At 39.1% G+C, this 18,450-nt stretch overlaps 2 protein-coding genes across 3 annotated transcripts; one reads left to right on the forward strand and one right to left on the reverse strand.

The window, feature by feature from the left end:
- Positions 1-2,627: 2,627 nt before the first annotated feature.
- On the forward strand, positions 2,628-6,741 carry LOC131320880 (MDIS1-interacting receptor like kinase 1). Its single transcript, XM_058351778.1, has 2 exons — positions 2,628-5,647; positions 5,937-6,741. The coding sequence occupies exons 1-2, from the start codon at positions 2,983-2,985 to the stop codon at positions 6,344-6,346; spliced, it is 3,075 nt and encodes a 1,024-aa protein (XP_058207761.1). The 5' UTR covers positions 2,628-2,982; the 3' UTR covers positions 6,347-6,741.
- Positions 6,742-7,703: 962 nt separating this feature from the next.
- On the reverse strand, positions 7,704-12,869 carry LOC131320888 (auxin-responsive protein IAA13). Of its 2 annotated transcripts, none has more exons than XM_058351790.1 (5): positions 12,078-12,869; positions 9,797-10,131; positions 8,980-9,118; positions 8,223-8,284; positions 7,704-8,136 (listed from the first exon to the last, which is right to left on the reverse strand). In XM_058351790.1, exons 1-5 carry the CDS (start codon positions 12,434-12,436, stop codon positions 8,090-8,092), a joined length of 942 nt encoding a protein of 313 aa, XP_058207773.1. In that variant the 5' UTR covers positions 12,437-12,869; the 3' UTR covers positions 7,704-8,089. The 2 variants fall into 2 exon arrangements, with proteins under 2 accessions (XP_058207773.1, XP_058207780.1); XM_058351797.1 differs by having other exon boundaries at positions 9,797-10,128; positions 12,078-12,864.
- Between the last annotated feature and the right edge of the window lie 5,581 nt (positions 12,870-18,450).

An 18,450-nucleotide genomic window follows, 5' to 3' on the forward strand; every position in this document is an offset into this window, starting at 1 on the left:
CTCTAAGAGCTGGCTTAATGGGCTCAAAAGTGTTAATGGGCCCAACGTTTGATAGCAAAGACACTTTACTTGGACATGTGGCAAGGGAAATGGTTGGGCTTAGGGCTTGCTTAGTGGGCTCGGAAGCCATTTCAAGACCTCTGCCACGAATAACTTGATTGAAATGGATCATAACCATGATGGTACAAATGTAGTGGCTACTCCCATGCACATGGGCAGGGTTCGATTTTCGTAAGCTTTTATTCCCCTCCCCAAGTCCTCTACGATAGAGTAAATTAGGATTAACTAATGACAAAAAAAAAAAACTGTCTAAGTGCTATGAGTAAGGCACTACATTCTATTTTTCTTCTTTCTTTTTGAGTTTTATTTTTTTCGGGAATATGATTCCGAAATTGTTTAGATTTGTTCATCGGAACAATATTCAAGGGTTGCGGGTGTATTAAACGATTTGATGCTCATAATTTTTTGAGGCAGATATATAACATCTCAAAACCGTAGATAACTTTTCATCATGAAGCAAACTCTTGTTCACGAATTTTGGAGACATCTAGTATATCCCAAAGATTTCCCTACATATTGATTTGATCCACTACTCATTCATGTACCAATATGTTATTACCATATATAATCAAAATATGCCATTACCATGGCTATTATTCCTATCTCTCTCAATCATGCAAATTGTAATGGTGGTTTGTGCTGTGTCCATGTGTCTTGGCATAAAAGCCATGTGGGGACACGTATTTTCCCAATTTCCATCCCCATGCCCCCTTCTATTCCCAAAGGAACTTTCTTTCATTACCATATGAACACAATAAAATACTGCTACATGTTACATACATGCATTTCCCTCTCTCTCTCTCCCTTCTCTCTCTCTCATAATAATAAGAAGGAGAAGGAGAAGGCAAGGCAGGTCCATCCCCAGGAAGCTGCTTCTGGTTTTCAACTGCACATGGCCTCCAATATTTTCAATATCCATCATCCACTTTTGAAAACAGGGTAGTGACACAAGACATTCACCTCCAAACCCAACCCCACATGGGTGCATGTGAAAACAGGCAGTTTATTCTCCTAAACAAATAGGGAATGTAATTGTGAAGTACACATTTTCTAGGGGGGTAGGGCGGTTGGTAGGGTCCAAACCCATGGTTGATAATTGTCCATCACTTTCCTCCATTTCAATTGGGTACTCCATAATAAACAAATACTCCCACATGAAGGAAAAGGAATTATTACAGAGCCAATTTGATGATCCCATTAGTTGAAGGTAAAGAGGACTGCCCTAAATTTTAAAGGATTACCATGACTTATCAGTCGTTTGGCTTGTCCCCTTGTCAGTTTACTGCCATAATTGAAATGGGGAGAACCCCGTTCTGCTAAGAAAAATAAATACTAATTATTTTTTAAATTAAAGGTGATGTATTACAAGAGAATGATCTGTCTCGTAAAATGAAAAATAAGTACTTAAAATTTAAGAACCTCGAACGGGATTGGAAACATATTCCTGGTGCAGAGGTCACCCCTTTAAAAGGGAAAGGTTCCTTGTACTCTGTCATATATGAAGGGAAAAAACATAGTTACATACTCGCTATCTAATACGGAAATGACCCAACACACGTACACGCAATCGCGTGAGAATAAATCAAGCAAGAAAGAAAGAACACTTGCCATAAGGTAATGAGATACATTCACGGTTCACACCAATTTTCACAGTGTATCAAAAGAAAACAAGCGTACAATTACATCCGTTGCGTATAACGCATTACATCCTTGAGGTCATCATCAACTCTCGTAGTAGGTCGAACTTCGGCATAGTTCACAAAGTGACAAACCAAGACTGAACCGGATTTCGCAAACCCTACACTATCAGCAATAATCAAGTGCATAGAGTTGCATCACAAACTCTGATGTATTGCTTGATATCTTAATGGTGGGGTCCCCATAATTAAGCACCTATAACCCTGATCAATTGAGTTGTCTTGAGTCATAATTCATGAATCTTTGTCATACTTGCAAGTTACACTTTAGTAGGAGAAAAGAAACTAAGGATGAAATCCAAATCATTTTGAGCATGCAGCTTTTTGGGCTCCACATGGCCTGGTTGCTAAAAGAACCTTTAACAAGACTAAAGGGTGAATTGCTTCATAAGTGTCTAATCTATAAAGCAGTATAACCATGCTTTGTATTCTGAAAGATGACGAAGCAAAAAAAAAACTTCAGTGCTTCAAAACTATACTTCAGTTAAAAAAAACAGTAAGAATTAAGACCACAGGGATATGCATAATCAAAACTGTAAACAATACAAACATATTGTCCATACACAGAGATGACCATGCCAACAAGGGTATTGTAGGTAATCTTGATTAAATTATGAAATATTCATATTTCAATTCTCATACTGCCAAGTTTAATTACCGTCCTACATTCTTCTTCAAAATAACTCGTTTACCGTCCCGAATTCTTCTTCAGAATGCGGTATGGCAACGTTGCATTCTCATGGCGCGACATGAGCCTCATCTAAAAGTGAATTTTTCTACGAAAATATCCGGTAATATTCTCTAAAACCAAAAATAAAATAAAAAAGGAGAAAACCCAGGAGCAAGAATTCTATTCTTCTTACCCACTTAAAGTTGACCATGAGAGAGGAAGAAGAAACAAGGAATCACCAGTAAGAAACATTATTCTCTCCATGTTTATTGTGGGAGTCAAATTCAGAAAAGTCCAAAAAATTCCAGGCCATTTCTTGCATATTACAAGCTGTTGGAGAAACCCAAGATCCCACGAGCTCTCCCAAAAAAAACTAATCCCCATACAACAATAATGCTAATCATTTATTAATTCTGCAAAACCAATCATACCATTTTCTCCCCATTAGTACCTCTCATATAACACACCCTCTGACACCCTCTCTCTCTCCTCCCCATCTCTCTCCCCATTTCCAATGGTGGGAAAAAAAAACTAAGAGATTACTAACAAAGATCGATGCAGCAGAAGAAGAACAACAATATGAAGTTCTTTCAAACACAGTTCTTGTTCTTGTTTTTCTGTTTCTTCTGCTGTTGCATTGAGAGATCTTTTTCGGCCGATGAAACGTCTATTCTACTATCGATAAAAGCAGGCCTAGTTGATCCGTCGGATCAGCTAGGGAATTGGAAGTTGCCAGCCAATGGCAACGGGAACGCTTCAGTCCAATGTGGTTGGACCGGAGTGTCCTGCAACTCTGATGGAGAAGTCGAAGTACTCGACCTCTCCCGCATGAATCTAAGCGGCATTGTCTCGGACGAGATACAAAACCTGGAGTCTCTCACTTCTCTCAACATTTGCTGCAATGCGTTTTCATCATCTCTGCCGAAATCCTTCTCAAGTTTCACCAAATTGCAGAGTCTTGACTTGAGTCAGAACAACTTCGTTGATGCCTTTCCAGTGGGCATTGGGATGGCAGCAGGGTTGACAACACTGAATGTTTCCAGCAACAATTTCTCAGGAGAAATCCCGGAGGATTTCGGAAACGCAACGTCTCTCCAGATTCTTGATCTGAGAGGGAATTTCTTCGAAGGAACGATTCCGGGCTCTTTCAAAAACTTGGGGACATTGAAGTTTCTTGGGCTTTCTGGGAATAATCTTACAGGCCAATTGCCACCGGAGTTAGGCCAGATTTCCTCACTCGAGACTATGATTCTCGGGTACAACGAATTCGAAGGCGAAATCCCAGCTGAGTTTGGTAATCTTACCAATCTCAAGTACCTTGATTTGTCAGTTGGCAATCTTGGTGGGTCCATTCCAGCTGAACTTGGAAAGCTAGAGGTGCTAAACACACTTTTGTTGTACAACAACGATTTTGAAGGGGCAATTCCACCAGATATTGGAAACATCACTTTGTTACAGATTCTGGATCTCTCTGACAACAATTTGTCTGAAGAAATCCCACCTGAGATTTCTCAGCTGATAAATCTGCAGCTCCTAAACCTGATGGGCAACCAATTCTCAGGCTCAATCCCTTCTGGATTGGGTGACTTGACTCAACTAACAGTCCTTGAGCTATGGAACAATACCCTTACCGGCCCTTTACCGCCTAATCTTGGCCAGAATTCACCCCTCCAGTGGTTGGACGTATCGTCCAATTCGCTTTCCGGTCAAATCCCGGCTACATTATGTGGTGGAGGTAACCTCACTAAACTGATCCTCTTCAACAATGATTTCTCCGGTCCAATTCCTACTGCATTGTCTGCTTGTACATCCCTTGTCCGTGTTAGAATGCAAAACAATCTTCTTTCTGGTACAATCCCAGTTGGTTTTGGCAAACTTGGGAAGCTTCAGAGGTTAGAATTGGCTAATAACAGTCTCACAGGCCAAATCCCAAGTGACATTTCTACTTCTACTTCACTTTCTTTCATTGATTTCTCCCAAAACCACCTCCAGTCTTCTCTTCCTCCCTCCATCCTTTCCATTCCCAATCTCCAAAACTTCTTGGCATCCAATAACAACTTAGTAGGAGAAATCCCAGATCAGTTTCAAGACTGCCCTTCACTCGCGGTGCTTGATCTCTCCTCTAACCACTTCACAGGAAGCATTCCCGCGAGCATTGCTTCCTGTGAGAAATTGGTCACTTTGAATCTCCATAGCAATCAATTAACCGGACCAATCCCAGTAGAAATCGCATTGATGCCCACATTATCCGTTCTTGATCTATCCAACAATTCTCTGACCGGTGGATTACCCGAAAACTTTGGCAACTCTCCTGCCTTAGAAGTGCTCAATGTTTCTTACAACAACCTAGAGGGTCTTGTTCCTTCCAACGGTATGCTCAGGACAATAAACCCCAATGACCTTATCGGCAATGCTGGTCTCTGCGGTGGGGTCTTACCCCCTTGCTCCCAAAACTCAATCTATAGGGAAAAGAGTTTGCACGCTAAACACATTGTTGCAGGATGGGTCATAGCCATCGCATCGCTTTTGGCTTTCGCGTTGGCAGTTTTAGGTGGTCAATCTCTATACAAGAGGTGGTACTTAGATGGGTGTTGCTTCGAGGAAAGGTTTGAAATGGGGAAAGGACAGTGGCCTTGGAGATTACTGGCATTCCAGAGGCTTGGGTTCACCAGCGACGATATTTTAGAGTGCATCGAGGATTCGAATGTGGTTGGAACGGGTGCGACTGGGGTTGTTTACAAGGCAGATTTACGACGACTGAATACAGTTGTGGCAGTTAAAAAGTTGTGGAAATCGGGGACAGATATCGAACTGGGGACAAGCGATGATCTTGTTGGGGAAGTGAATGTCCTTGGGAGGTTAAGGCATCGGAATATTGTGAGATTATTGGGATTTCTTCACAATGATTCTCAATCAATGATAGTCTACGAGTATATGCCGAATGGAAGCCTTGGTTCAGCTTTACATGGAAAGCAAGGAGGGAGGATGCTTGTGGATTGGGTTTTGAGATACAACATAGCAGTTGGAGTAGCTCAAGGGCTCGCATATCTCCATCACGACTGCCACCCTGCGGTCCTCCACCGGGATGTCAAGTCAAATAACATATTGCTCGACGCGAATCTTGAAGCGAGGATTGCAGATTTCGGATTGGCGAGGATGTTGGTTAGAAAGAATGAGACAGTTTCTGTGGTTGCTGGATCCTACGGATACATAGCCCCTGGTGAGTTCCTAGTTTTGCTAAATCTTTTCCTAAGTTCTTTCATCTATTTCGTGTCAACTAATAACTATACAAAATGTTCTTTAGAAAATGTTTTAAGATTTTTCCTACCACTTGATTCTTTTGGACAATTTCTAGTAATCTAAAACAGCCTAAGCTACAAAAATATAGACTTTTTTTCAGATGTCTCGAATAGTAAAGATGGACATACAAATTGAGACAAGGGAGTAACAAAACTGATTATTTCATTGGAGATATATTAACAGTGCTGAATTTGAATGATTCTTGGCAGAATACGGATATACGTTGAAAGTGGACGAGAAGAGCGATATATACAGCTACGGAGTTGTTCTGATGGAGCTTCTAACGGGTAAACACCCGTTGGATCCTAAGTTTGCAGAATCTGGTGACATAGTTGAATGGATTCGGAGGATGATTCGAGAAAACAAATCTCTGGAAGAAACACTGGACCCTATCGTTGGAAATTGCAAACATGTTCAGGAAGAGATGCTTTTGGTTCTTCGGATAGCGCTTCTTTGTACAGCCAAGCTTCCGAAAGACAGGCCATCCATGAGGGATGTCATAACCATGCTTGGAGAGGCAAAGCCTCGAAGAAAAAGCAGTAGCACCGGTGCCATAGGAAATGCTGTTGACAAAGAAAAGCCGGTCTTTACCACATCACCAGTAAATGGCCTAATGTAAGAACAGGACACCAGATCAGTTAATTTGAAGCATAGGTAACACGAGGTCGCAATCAGTGCACAAGGTCCGGGAAAGATGACAGTAGGCGGCGTAACGTCACTCTCGTGTGAACATCCTAATTCTTGCGATCGTCACAACGTTGTGACGGACAACACTTACCATCGTTTCAGGTCATGACCTGTTGATAATAGAGTCACTCCTGAGTGTTTTAATTCTTCTTCTTCTGTACGTACAAGTTTCTTTGTTTAATCTGTAATCCCTTTTTCCCAAGTTTTGTTGTTTCATCTTTCTTTCTTTTGTTGTACAAGCAAATATATTTAAGCTAAATACAAAACCACCTTATTGTACCTACTGTAGAATTACAACAATGGAATTTTCAGTTGCCCTGTTCGTTCGTGTTTCTTTTCTTTTACGCACGATTCTCTACTGGGGAAAAAAAATTCGAAGCCTACAGTTCCCCTGCATCTCATGCTTGCATTCAGATGACCCAAGAACCTGAGAAAAAAAGAAGCCTATCCGTTAATGAGACTGCAGTTTTTGATGGTACCTAGTGTTGAATAACTTGATATAAACTGGTAGGCTTATTTCGTAACAACTTGAGTTTTTGGTACAGTTGGTGATGCAACATGTTATTAGGCTTTATGGGAGATTGATTCATTCAATCACGGCAGGGGAGCTAGTCAAAATAGAAAAACTCACATCTGGGGTTCGAGCTCTATCTCCAGATCAATATTGAGTTCCACTACACCTAGGAATCAACCGCGCGAAAACTCTCTCGGCATTTTCTCCATGTTTGCTTCATACTTTGTCTCCATTTGCATGTTTCTCTCTGGCCAAACGTTTACATCTCCAAATGCAAGATAGAGGCACACATGAAAAAGGGGCTAGGATAGTTCGCTAAAAAAAAAATTGGCTGCTATTGAGACGATGATTTAGCATCAGCGAACATACTCACATAATCACATCTCATGTTTCAAAGGCAAGAAGCTACACTAATGAAAACCCCATGCCCAGATCAACTAGAACTGCAACCTTGCCAGGGAAGATACAGCAACTGAAGCTGTATACTCAACTTTCAATACCTTCTGGATAAGATGGTCTTGTCCGTTGGATTTCCAGATATTACTCATCATCAGAATAAATAAACAACACAGATTGATTGTAAGTTGATATATAATCTCTCAGGGTAAAAGAGAGTCTCAGCCAGTATAACATGCAAAAGTGCATCTCGATAGTTACCAACACACAAAAACTGCAATTACAGGGTATTGAGGGTGACAGAAACGAAAAACATCATAAAGGAGACCGTAAACTTCTAAAATAGAGAAAGACAACAGATTTGCAACATAAGGAACCATTTCATAGACAAACCATGTGAACTTTCTTTCCATTAACAAGGACAAAAGAATCCATTTCGGGTGCAGCAAACCTCATCAACAAAAGCATCCCGTACATACAACAGAACGCAGCTTTTGTTAAGTATATGCATATGTAACATAGATTACTAAGATGCTGGTCACGTCCACAGACAAAAGGCTCTCCCAGAGGATGGGTGAAAAATACTGCGGAGAAAAGCAACCAAAAAAAAGAAGATTCCCAAGAAACATATCAACCATAGAGGATCAGTCATTACTTCAACAAAATGCTTATGGACCATGCAGTATCTCTCGTTTTCTCCTGTGTGTATTCCATTCTTCAAGTGTGGGGTTATGTTCGTCTTACTAAATGAGTAGGGAAACCAGTCTAGATGGGCTTACTTTCCCTCCCATTCCGTTCTTGGAAGCTCGACCCTTCAAAATAGAAATGACAAAATAATTAGTATAAAGATCTATGTCGTACTATAAAGAATGACATTGTTTGCTAGACATCAACATACCAAGTCCATTAGCCTCAGATGTCCTCATGATTCTAAGCCTCTTCACAGAACTAATAAACATCCTGAATACAAATAACAATTGAAAAGTGTCAAAACAGACTTGAGTCTGGTTAAAGTGCTCAAAACTGAAAGAGTGAGTACGTGTGAAGTTTCTAAGAAGTCACTTAAACAGGTAGTGTGAGGGAAAAATCTTTCAAAATTTGGAAACATTTATATCTTCACTTATTTCCATGTTTGATGGGGGCACTAATAGAATTTATTTGTTTACCCACTGTTCCTTGTCATGAAGTTTCAATCCCCTTATATCACAAGTAAAACACCAAAAGTATATCAATATTACACAAATTATCAGTGGAACACACCGTTAACTCCCTTCAGATTCTGCCAAAAAATCTATATTCCAGATGATGGAAGACTCGTATTGAGTTGATGGTCTAGTGCACAAGGTTCTTACAGTGAGGGATCGGTTGATAACTTTGGGATAACAAAAGGGCACCTACAAATTCGTCGCATTTTCCTAGACATATTGGACTACGCGAATCCTCGAAGGACTTTAAAGACAGAACATACAACCAGCAATGATATCTGCAGCAACGATGTAATAGTAGACTGTCATATTGTACACGTTGATCAATCAATACTCCTACACACTATGTATCTAGATTAGAGCACATGAGTTAAATTCATTAGCTGATCACATAGAACTCCTATAGTCATCGATCACTATAGTGTTTATAAATGAGCTGAAGAGACCTACCTCCATGGAACATCGCCCACAAGCATCCAATCTCCCTCTTTGTCTTCATAAGTGAGCACAAAGTCAGATGATCCGTCCAATAACTTTGAGGCTGGTCTCGTTGCTTCTGTCATTGCTTCATACTCCCCCTTGCTTGGTCCTAATCACGCAGAAATTGTCATTATCACTCACAACAAAGACACACAAAGTCTACACAGGGACAAGTAAAACATCAAACTGTATCAAGTTCCCGAGACTCAATCAAGATATCATCCTCAGAAAGATACTTCAAAAGGTTTGGCATTTACGTCAAACACAAACTGTGCAGCAGCAAATTTCAAAGAATCATGAATTTGATCACCTTCATCCTATCTTATGAAAAGTCATTGTATATTAACCCTGTGTTGAGAGTCTTTGCACATATGCAAATGCAAGCAAATCAAACATTTTGCTGGCCATTGTAAAATGACTCAACTTTCAGCACTAGCACAGCTGGTAACTTTCTTTTTGTTAATGAATAAAGCTACAAGCATGCTAAACTGCTAAGAGTCACGTTTCTTGAAAGCCCTACCATGAAATTGCAGAACCTAGAAATCTATCCTCAAGGAAGTTGTCTTAATGACGAAGCATTTGAGGCTACAAATATCAACATCCAACATCTAATAAACTCTCCTTGACCTAATCTTTCTTTTCCCTTCTAATGGAAGTTTATATGGGCTCCGGGGGAAGGTAGAGGTAGAGAGGAGGGCTTGAATTTAGTGAACAAATTTAATCAAACGAATCAAAATAAATAACCACTGAAATTCTGACCAAAATATGAGGGAGTACAACAACTCACGTCTCAAACCACCAGTTGTGGTAGGTCCACAAAACATGTGCTCCAATGCTTGTGCTAATGTTTCATAACAGCTATGAGCATTCAGATCCACCTTTCTTCCAATTGGAAATCCATCCATGTTCACCTTCACAAATGGTGAATTCCTCGGCTGTCCTTTCTCCTTAACAGTGCTGTTGTTCTTTTGGTTTCCGCTCTTAGTCATGTCCACCCCACCATTCTTGCTTGAATTTTTCTCAACCTTGGCGTGAAATGCTTCAGTGGTAGGTAATTTTGCTTGGTTGACCAAGCTGTTCATTCTATAAGCTCTTATAGGAGGCCATCCCACAACTTGACTGCTTCAACAATCACATGATAAGGGGAAAATTCCATGAGGCAAGAAACTAATGGCAACAATTTAGTGGCTACAATCAAGTCAACTTGACAAATAAGTATATAAGAAATAGTAAGAAAAACAGGTCCAACATCAGCAGATTACCAAGTATGCAAAAATTAAAAGGAAACTGATTGTAGTCGTAGGAAAGAAATACGATAAAATGAAGCTCATCAGTCACTCTGAAAATTTCGGACTTAGAAATTACTGCAAATATCAAATAACCAAGCCCTGATGATAACCTCGAACTAGCTGGAAGTTCCAGGGGTTTTACAAAATAGAAGCAATGTGAATCTACTAAATCCAGAACTATCACTATTTTATCATTCGGATGTTCATTCCAGGTGAGGTGATGGTACTTGTTTGTCAATCGTTTCCCAAATTGCCTATTCATTAGAGCAAAGGCACCATGCATACACTTTTTGCAGTATACTGGGTGAATACTAGTGGTTTAGCAGACGTTTAAGAGGACACTGCAAAAAAATAAAAACTAAGGCACAGATTTTATGGTTCGTAATTGATTAATTGATTAAAACCCTTCAAATGCAAGTACAATTGTAGATCCCATCCTCCACAAGTAGTGATTCAACTTTCACATCACCCTTGCCATCAGGTAAGGGAATTCTAGGCGACAAACCATCATATTTTCCCTTCCAAATTTTCGAACAATACTGCAGTCATATGATGCAAGACAGATGGTATTGTCAATAATATGAAGGCCTAACAAGGTGCAGTTAAACTTCTAGCACCAAATGTGTTAGAACCTGTGACTCATATGTTAATATGAAGAGATACTAATAAGTTCTTGTTCAGTTGATTGAATAAGAAGATTGAATAAGAAACGACAGCCGCTCTCGCTCCCATTTGGATGTACCCGGTATTGGGGAATCACGTATATTCTGTGTGTTGATTTCTTTACTGTTTTCTATTCACATATCGTGTGTGTGGCCCGCTAGAATCACATAGAACCTCAGCAGTTCATGGAAGGGAACCCACCCTTGGCAGATTCAGAGAAATGTAAGCACATAAATGGAGAAATGACTTTTTCCACTTAAATCCTTTTATTTGGTAGTATATAGGGTCTGGGGTATCTTTTTCCCGGAGTCTAACTCCTCAGCATCCCAATTCTAACTCATTGACAGAACTCAAATTGCATTAAATATTAAGGAGAGGCCTCATTATTGTTCTTTACTAATGGAAAATTCCTTAATGATGATTTATTTTCAATCAGCTGAACAAAGAATAAATCAAAAAGAGAACCAGAAAAGGAAACAAAAGGTACACCTTATCTCTGGAATCAGATTCCACAGCAACTATACACTCCTAATAATAACTGAAAATGAAAACTAAGAAAAATAATAAAGGCAGGCAGGGTGAAATAGAAAAGAAAAAGAAGGCAGGATTAGGCAAAAACATTTAGGGCTGCAAAAGACTTAATTTAGAGCTCTTCGCAAGCAGCTCAGGGCTTGGCTCGGTAGTAAATGAGTCGAGCTTGATTTTTAAGCTCGCCTAGTAAAAGAGTCAAACTTGAGTTAAGTTGTAACTCAGGTTTGTTTGTAGAGGTTCGGCGCAAAACAAACATGTAAACTAGCTTGGCTCGAACACCTCCATACTAAATGAGCCAAGCTCGAGCTCGACTCGTGCCCGGGCAGAGCTTGAGCTAGGCTAGTTTTGAACGAGCCAAGCTTGAAACTTCAAAGCTCGGCTCGGCTTGGGTCATTTGCAGCCCTAAATTTTAAGATTCCAGAAAAACAAGCCTCATAAATGCAACCGAAATCCATCAAAACATAAATCAGGGGCAAACAAGCATAAACCAATGATCTATCAGGGTAAAAACCCATAAAAAGGAAAAAAGGAAAAGAACTGCAAAAACCCATAAAAAGGAAAAGAACAGCAAGAAATTGAAATTACCTAGAATCAGCAGTTCTCTTGGTTCCGGTGGGGAAACTAACTTTGGTCATGGAAGAAGACGATGATGAAGACGACAAGGAGGACGGAGACTTACTACAAGGGAAATCTTTAGCCGTCAAAATCCTCCCATATTGGCCCCATGTTCCTCCGTCCGAGTTCACAGCCTGCTTAGCTTTCAACCCACCGCCGCCGCCGAGGCTCAGCCCAAGACCCAACTCAAGCTCAGAATCATTCGGGTCCGAGGAAGATTCCTCGGAGCTCAAACCCAGGTTGTCCTCCTTCGACACTGTCGACGCCGACCCACCTCCGCCGCCGCCGCCGGAGGAGGAAATACCCAGTATACCCAGATCACCTTCCATCACGAATCGCCAGGAAAACTAGGAAATTTTTCAAGAATCAGAAGGAGAAGGGATGAAGAGGGTTTGTTGTTTTTTGTGGGTTTATTAGTTTTTGTTGGGTCTGGTTGGTAAATAGGAGATGAGAAAAGAGAAAAGAGGAAAGGAAAGGGGAAAGGTAGGTGTGGTGGTGGTGGGGGGAAGAGTGATTATGGTTGAAGGGGGTGGGGCCCAGGTGTCGGGTTTGTGGGCGTCACTCGCATCATCGGTTTCTCCAGCCGTCCCTACAAGTAGTACTACTCCCTAACAAGAGTACTCAACAGTGGTGTTGGTGGGGAATACTGGACTGGACTTTGAGCTTAACAGTGGAGCTTTTCTTGGCTACTGCCATTATTAGTGTAGCTAAGCTAGGTAGGCCTCTGTTTGCTGGCAATCCTTTCTTGTTTCGTCTTTTTCATTTCTGGTTTTCTGGCAATTAAGGGTGATTGTACCCATTGCATTATTCATTAGTACTTTAGTACTCAGTACTATGGTTGTATGATATTTTCATTCATTTTCTCGGCTTGAAATTGTAGTTGACCTTGAACTTTAAAAATAATCAGAGCGAGGGCGGTAAACAAGTCAAAAATTTGAGTTTGAGTTCGGCTCGAGCCTTGACGAACATAGACCTTAATAAGCCAAACATAGTTATTTATAGAGTACTAAATGAGCCTTTTTAATTAAGTCGAGCCTCTCTTAAAGAACTAAGCTTTTGCCGAACAAGCTAAATGAGCAACAACTTTAGCTTGGCTCTTATAATAAACGCATTGAGTAGAGCGTTAACAAGCTGAGCCGAATTCACGAGCTGCTCAGCTCATTTATAGCCCTAATCAGAGCTAATTGGGGCTTACCGTCCCACTTTGAAAATGTTATTGTACATTGCTTCTTCTTTTTTTTTGTCCCGTAATCTCAAATTAATTTATGTACATCTTGAATAAATTTTGGGACCCGAATTCTACTGGCCATTTGTGAGGAGCCCCACTAACACCTAAAGGGCAAGTGTAGTATACGCGTACCTCTAAGTAAACACAACAAAATGATACATTTGTATTGGGCAAATTTCACTGACCTCCCCTGAGGTTTCTGACACGAACAGAAACCTCCCTGAGGTTTCTGAAATGACATTGCCCTCCCCTCCTTTACCCGACAATACCAAAGGACCCCCCTGCTGTTACCTTTCCGTTAGAAAATGGATGGAAAAGGTGATGTTGTACTATACTTTTTACAATACCTCTACTACTCTCATCAGACTCTCTACCCCTCTCATTTATAAAATATAAAATACAAACATCTCTACACTTTGTGCTCATTTTACTTTGAGATTTTGTCCTTATTTAAAAGGATTCATATTTGTTAATTTTCTGTCAAACTCTTGTGAATTATTGGTTCGTCTTGATAAGAGGAATTGAAAAAAGTAAAAAATTAAGACTTTTACCAAATATTTTGAGAAATTCAATATTTTGGGTAAAAGTAATAAATTTATACTCTTTTGATTCCTCTCGTTGAGACAAACCAATAATCCACAAAAATTTAACACAAAACTAGCAAATACGAAAAAAATTCAAATATGAACAAAAATCAAAAGGCCTAAAAAACCCCACAAACAAGCTCGCACGAAAAAAAATTTGTGGGTTTGTTTGTGGGATTTTTAGGCTTTTTAGTTTTTGTTCATATTCAATTTTTTCATGCAGGCTTGTTTGTGGGATTTTTAGGCTTTTTGATTTTTGTTCATATTTGAATTTTTTTCGTATTTGCTAGTTTTGCGTTAAATTTTTATGGATTATTGGTTTGTCTCAACGAGAGGAATCAAAAGAGTATAAATTTATTACTTTTACCCAAAATATTGAATTTCTCAAAATATTTGGTAAAAGTCTTAATTTTTTACTTTTTTCAATTCCTCTTATCAAGACGAACCAATAATTCACAAGAGTTTGACAGAAAATTAACAAATATGAAATCCTTTTAAATAAGGACAAAATCTCAAAGTGAAATGAGCACAAAGTGTAGAGATGTTTGTATTTTATATTTTATAAATGAGAGGGGTAGAGAGTCTGATGAGAGTAGTAGAGGTATTGTAAAAAATATAGTACAACATCACCTTTTCCATCCATTTTCTAACGGAAAGGTAACGGCAGGGGGGTCCATTGGTATTGTCGGGTAAAGGAGGGGAGGGCAGTGTCATTTCAGAAACCTCAGGGGAGGTTTCTGTTCGTGTCAGAAACCTCAGGGGAGGTCAGTGAAATTTGCCCATTTGTATTACATTCTTATAGTAGTTGCCAAATATATATCCATTTTTTAGGCTTTCTTATGTACTTGAGGTTGAGGTCGATAATTCTTTATGTATGTGGACATAAGATTACCTACAGAAAGGATTATAAATGTGAATTATACTAAAACTCTGTCATTGAAAGTACACAGATGGACAATAAATTAAGTGGTCGCAAACGATTAGTCAAAATCATTACTCGTGCACATAGATGATGTCAATACGCTGGTAAATCTTTATTGTGATTATATTTAATTCATCAACTAATGTGATTCATCCAAACTTGAGGGGGACCACACGAGCTTTGAAAGAATTATAACCGTATCATGTAAGGAAACGATAGAATAGTACAATTAATAGACTATTATTGACCGATCATTGTTAATTTCTTTCTCTATTAATTACTTTCATGCTTAATTTACTCACATCAACGATAATACCTACTATATTTTCGTAATAATTGAATTCGCATGATAAGATGCGAAACCTACCGATATTGACTCATTCGGTAATCTTGCTTAATTGACTCATTCGGTAATCTTGTTTATGTGTTTATCTTGCTTATTTACTTATTCTACGTCTGAATCTAGACAAATAAATCCGTGGGTGCTGTAGTGCGCCCCGTGTGGTGCGTTGTACAACAATCAATCTCATTAATCAACAGTTTAAATTAAAAACAAACTCTTCCAAACAGCGCATTACACGGGGTGCACTACGGACTTATTTACCCAAGAAAGAAGAAAAAAAATGGGGTGAAGCCCAGCCCAGCCCAACTTGACCCTGAGATCGGTGGGTAAAATAGAGCAGTGCTACGTGCACAGCAGCTGCTACACAACAGCTGTGCACAGATCTCATTTTCTTCCGTCTCGGGTAGCGCAAAGATGATCGGAGCCGCTCATGTTGTTCAAAATATGTCGTTTAAGGTCTCTGTAAAAAATGAGCTTCGTTCGATATCGTTAGAAGCGTTAAAAAAACACCCAAAATCACTTCAGAATTTAGGCCTAAATTCTGAAGTGATTTTGGGTGTTTTTTTAACGCCTCTAACGATATCGAATGAAGCTTATTATTTACAAAGACCTTAAACAATATATTTTGAACAAAATGAACGGCTCCGATCATCTTTGCGCGACCCGAGGCGGGAGAAAACGGGGTCTGTGCACAGCTGCTGTGTAGCAACTGCTGTGCACGTAGCTTTTCTGGGTAAAATAACATATCGCGAGAATTTAAACTTTGTTTGAGTAGACAGGACAGGTTGGGGCCCACGAGTCGCTTTGCTCCAGAACGACAAGCCGACAAAGGTGGGACCCAAAGTTTACAGGGCTCAACGACGTTGGAGGTAGGGCCACGTGGAATTTGACAAAGTCAAGAAGAGAGACAAGGAGTAGTAAACATCAATCTTTTCCTTTTACTTTCGTTTTTAATTTTCCTAACTACTATTTTTGTTGAATTTGCTACTTGAGGAATACATTCCCTCACATTGATAAAACAATTTGCGATAGACGTTGCAATAGACCTTTCACTCGTGAAAAGTTGTTCACCCTTTTTTTAAAATATTTCACGGTGTTTTCGGATCAATTTGCGCACACCTCGGGCTAATTCCTATAATTCTTCACAGTCGTTTCACACGTTTATGCATGGTAGAACTGCAAATGAATTAAGCAGCTCGCTAGCTTGGCTCGTTAACACTGCTCTCGATCGAGCTCGAGTTTTCAGCTCAATTAGTAAATGAGCCGAGTGGAAGGCTCGTTCGAAAAAAGCTCAGCTCGAGAAGGGAGGTTCGGCTCGATTAAAAAGACTCATTTAGTAAATGACTAAACTCTACTAGTTAAGGGCTCGAGCTCAAGTTTTTTGAACGAGTCAAACTTGAGCTTGAGAAAACTTGGCTTGGCTCGACTCATTGACAGCCCTACGATGAGGTAAGGTGGAATTACTAACAAGAAGAATAAAGACCTTTGAAATAAGCAAACTCTTCCCCAAGCCAAGATCACTTGAACAACCCCTTTGGGTTGCTTACCCAATTATTGCGTAGGGCACATTGATTAAAGCAATAGTAGTAGATTGCAATATTAGACCTACCACTCGTGAAAAATTGTTCACCCAATTATTACGTTGGACAGTAAAAACGGACTTATTAAAATGGAGAAATATATATAGGCTCATTTAGTTTCAAAAGTTAAACAGTAATTTTTTTTATTTATCTTTATTTAATTTTTTTCGCATTTGCTAGCTTTGAATCAAACTTTTGTAACTTATTAATTCGTCTCAGCGAGAGGAATCAAAAAAATAAAAAATTTTGATCGAAACTCATAATTTAAAAAAAAAAGAATAAGTAAAAAAAAACTGTCTTATTGACTTATTTTTGTCTTTATTAAAAAAATTATGAGTTTCGATAAAAAAAAATTTACTTTTCCGATTCATTTTATCGAGACGAATCAATAAATCACAAAAATTTGACGCAAAACAAACAAATACAAAAAATATATTCAAATAACAACAAAAAAAAATAATGCTGTGTTTGCTTCTCTTTTTGAAAAATATTTTTCAAAAAATTCCCTTTATTTTTAATTATTTCTTTCTCTATCTCTCCACACTTATTATCTCTACTATTTTTTCAATTTTTTTTAAAAAAAAATGTTCCAAACAAAGCGTAAGTCACTCTCATTTTCAATCAAAACTCACTTGTGCTCAATGACGATTTTGTCATGTAATTTTACATAAGACGTAAAACGAACGTCATCATGATGTTATAACAGTTCCAGTTCATAGGTATGGATGTGTATTTAACACCTGCCATAGAGAAACGATGGAGGCGGCAAATCCCACACTATGACTAGATTTTTTATATTAAAAAATAACCCGCAATAACTTTGATTTACCACAAATATGTGATCTAACCTAACTCTGGGATTTGAAGTAAACAAAAAAACAAAAAAAACCTAACTCTAGATAGTAAGATGGGTTGTATATATATAGCCTAAGAGACCTTTAGCGTAACGGTATAAGGAGTGCACCGTGCACTTAAGCCTACCCAACAAAAATAAAATTGGCATTTACAATTTTAAAAAGAAAGAAACTTACTTACCCGTCCATTTGCTCAATCAATGGCTGAGATGTATTTTTAACTTTTCGAATCATTCAAAACACTTTTAAACGCCCGCAATTTTGCACCGTAAATCTTTTTTACACGGGATGCTCCCTAAAGATTTTCTCATTCAAAAAAGGATGTAGATCCATAAACAAAACAAAAAAAAATTGGGGAGGGTAGTACTAGCAGGTCTATTTTTTCTAGATCGTCAACGGCGTAAGCCGCTGTCCGGCACAAGAGGGGACAGACCGCCCTTTGGCTTTTGCGAAGGAAAATACTTTCTGTTCTGCATATAGAGAAGCATGGCCCACCAAAAGGATACGGAGTCATAATTAGATACGGCCAGAATATCATCATAATCCCTGCGCCCACCACCCCACTCTCCTCGTCCTTTGCTAACTTTTATGGATAACGGGGAGGATAGAAGGGTGGTGTTGTTCCCTCCGGTTCATTTTTAATTTTTCGGCTATTTTTCGAGCACATTTTGATGATCGGTTCTGTTCATTTTGTAGATAACCATACAAGAGATCGTGTTCATCGGATTACATTAAGTACATGATCGGCACACGTCAATATTGAAGAAAAACAAAAACTAGATCCAAAAATACACTGAATCGCAGCCCAATTTTTATTTTTATTTTTGCAATT

The sequence above is a fragment of the Rhododendron vialii genome, chromosome 1a (assembly GCF_030253575.1).
Source record: "Rhododendron vialii isolate Sample 1 chromosome 1a, ASM3025357v1".
In the NCBI taxonomy this organism is placed as follows: Eukaryota; Viridiplantae; Streptophyta; class Magnoliopsida; order Ericales; family Ericaceae; genus Rhododendron; species Rhododendron vialii.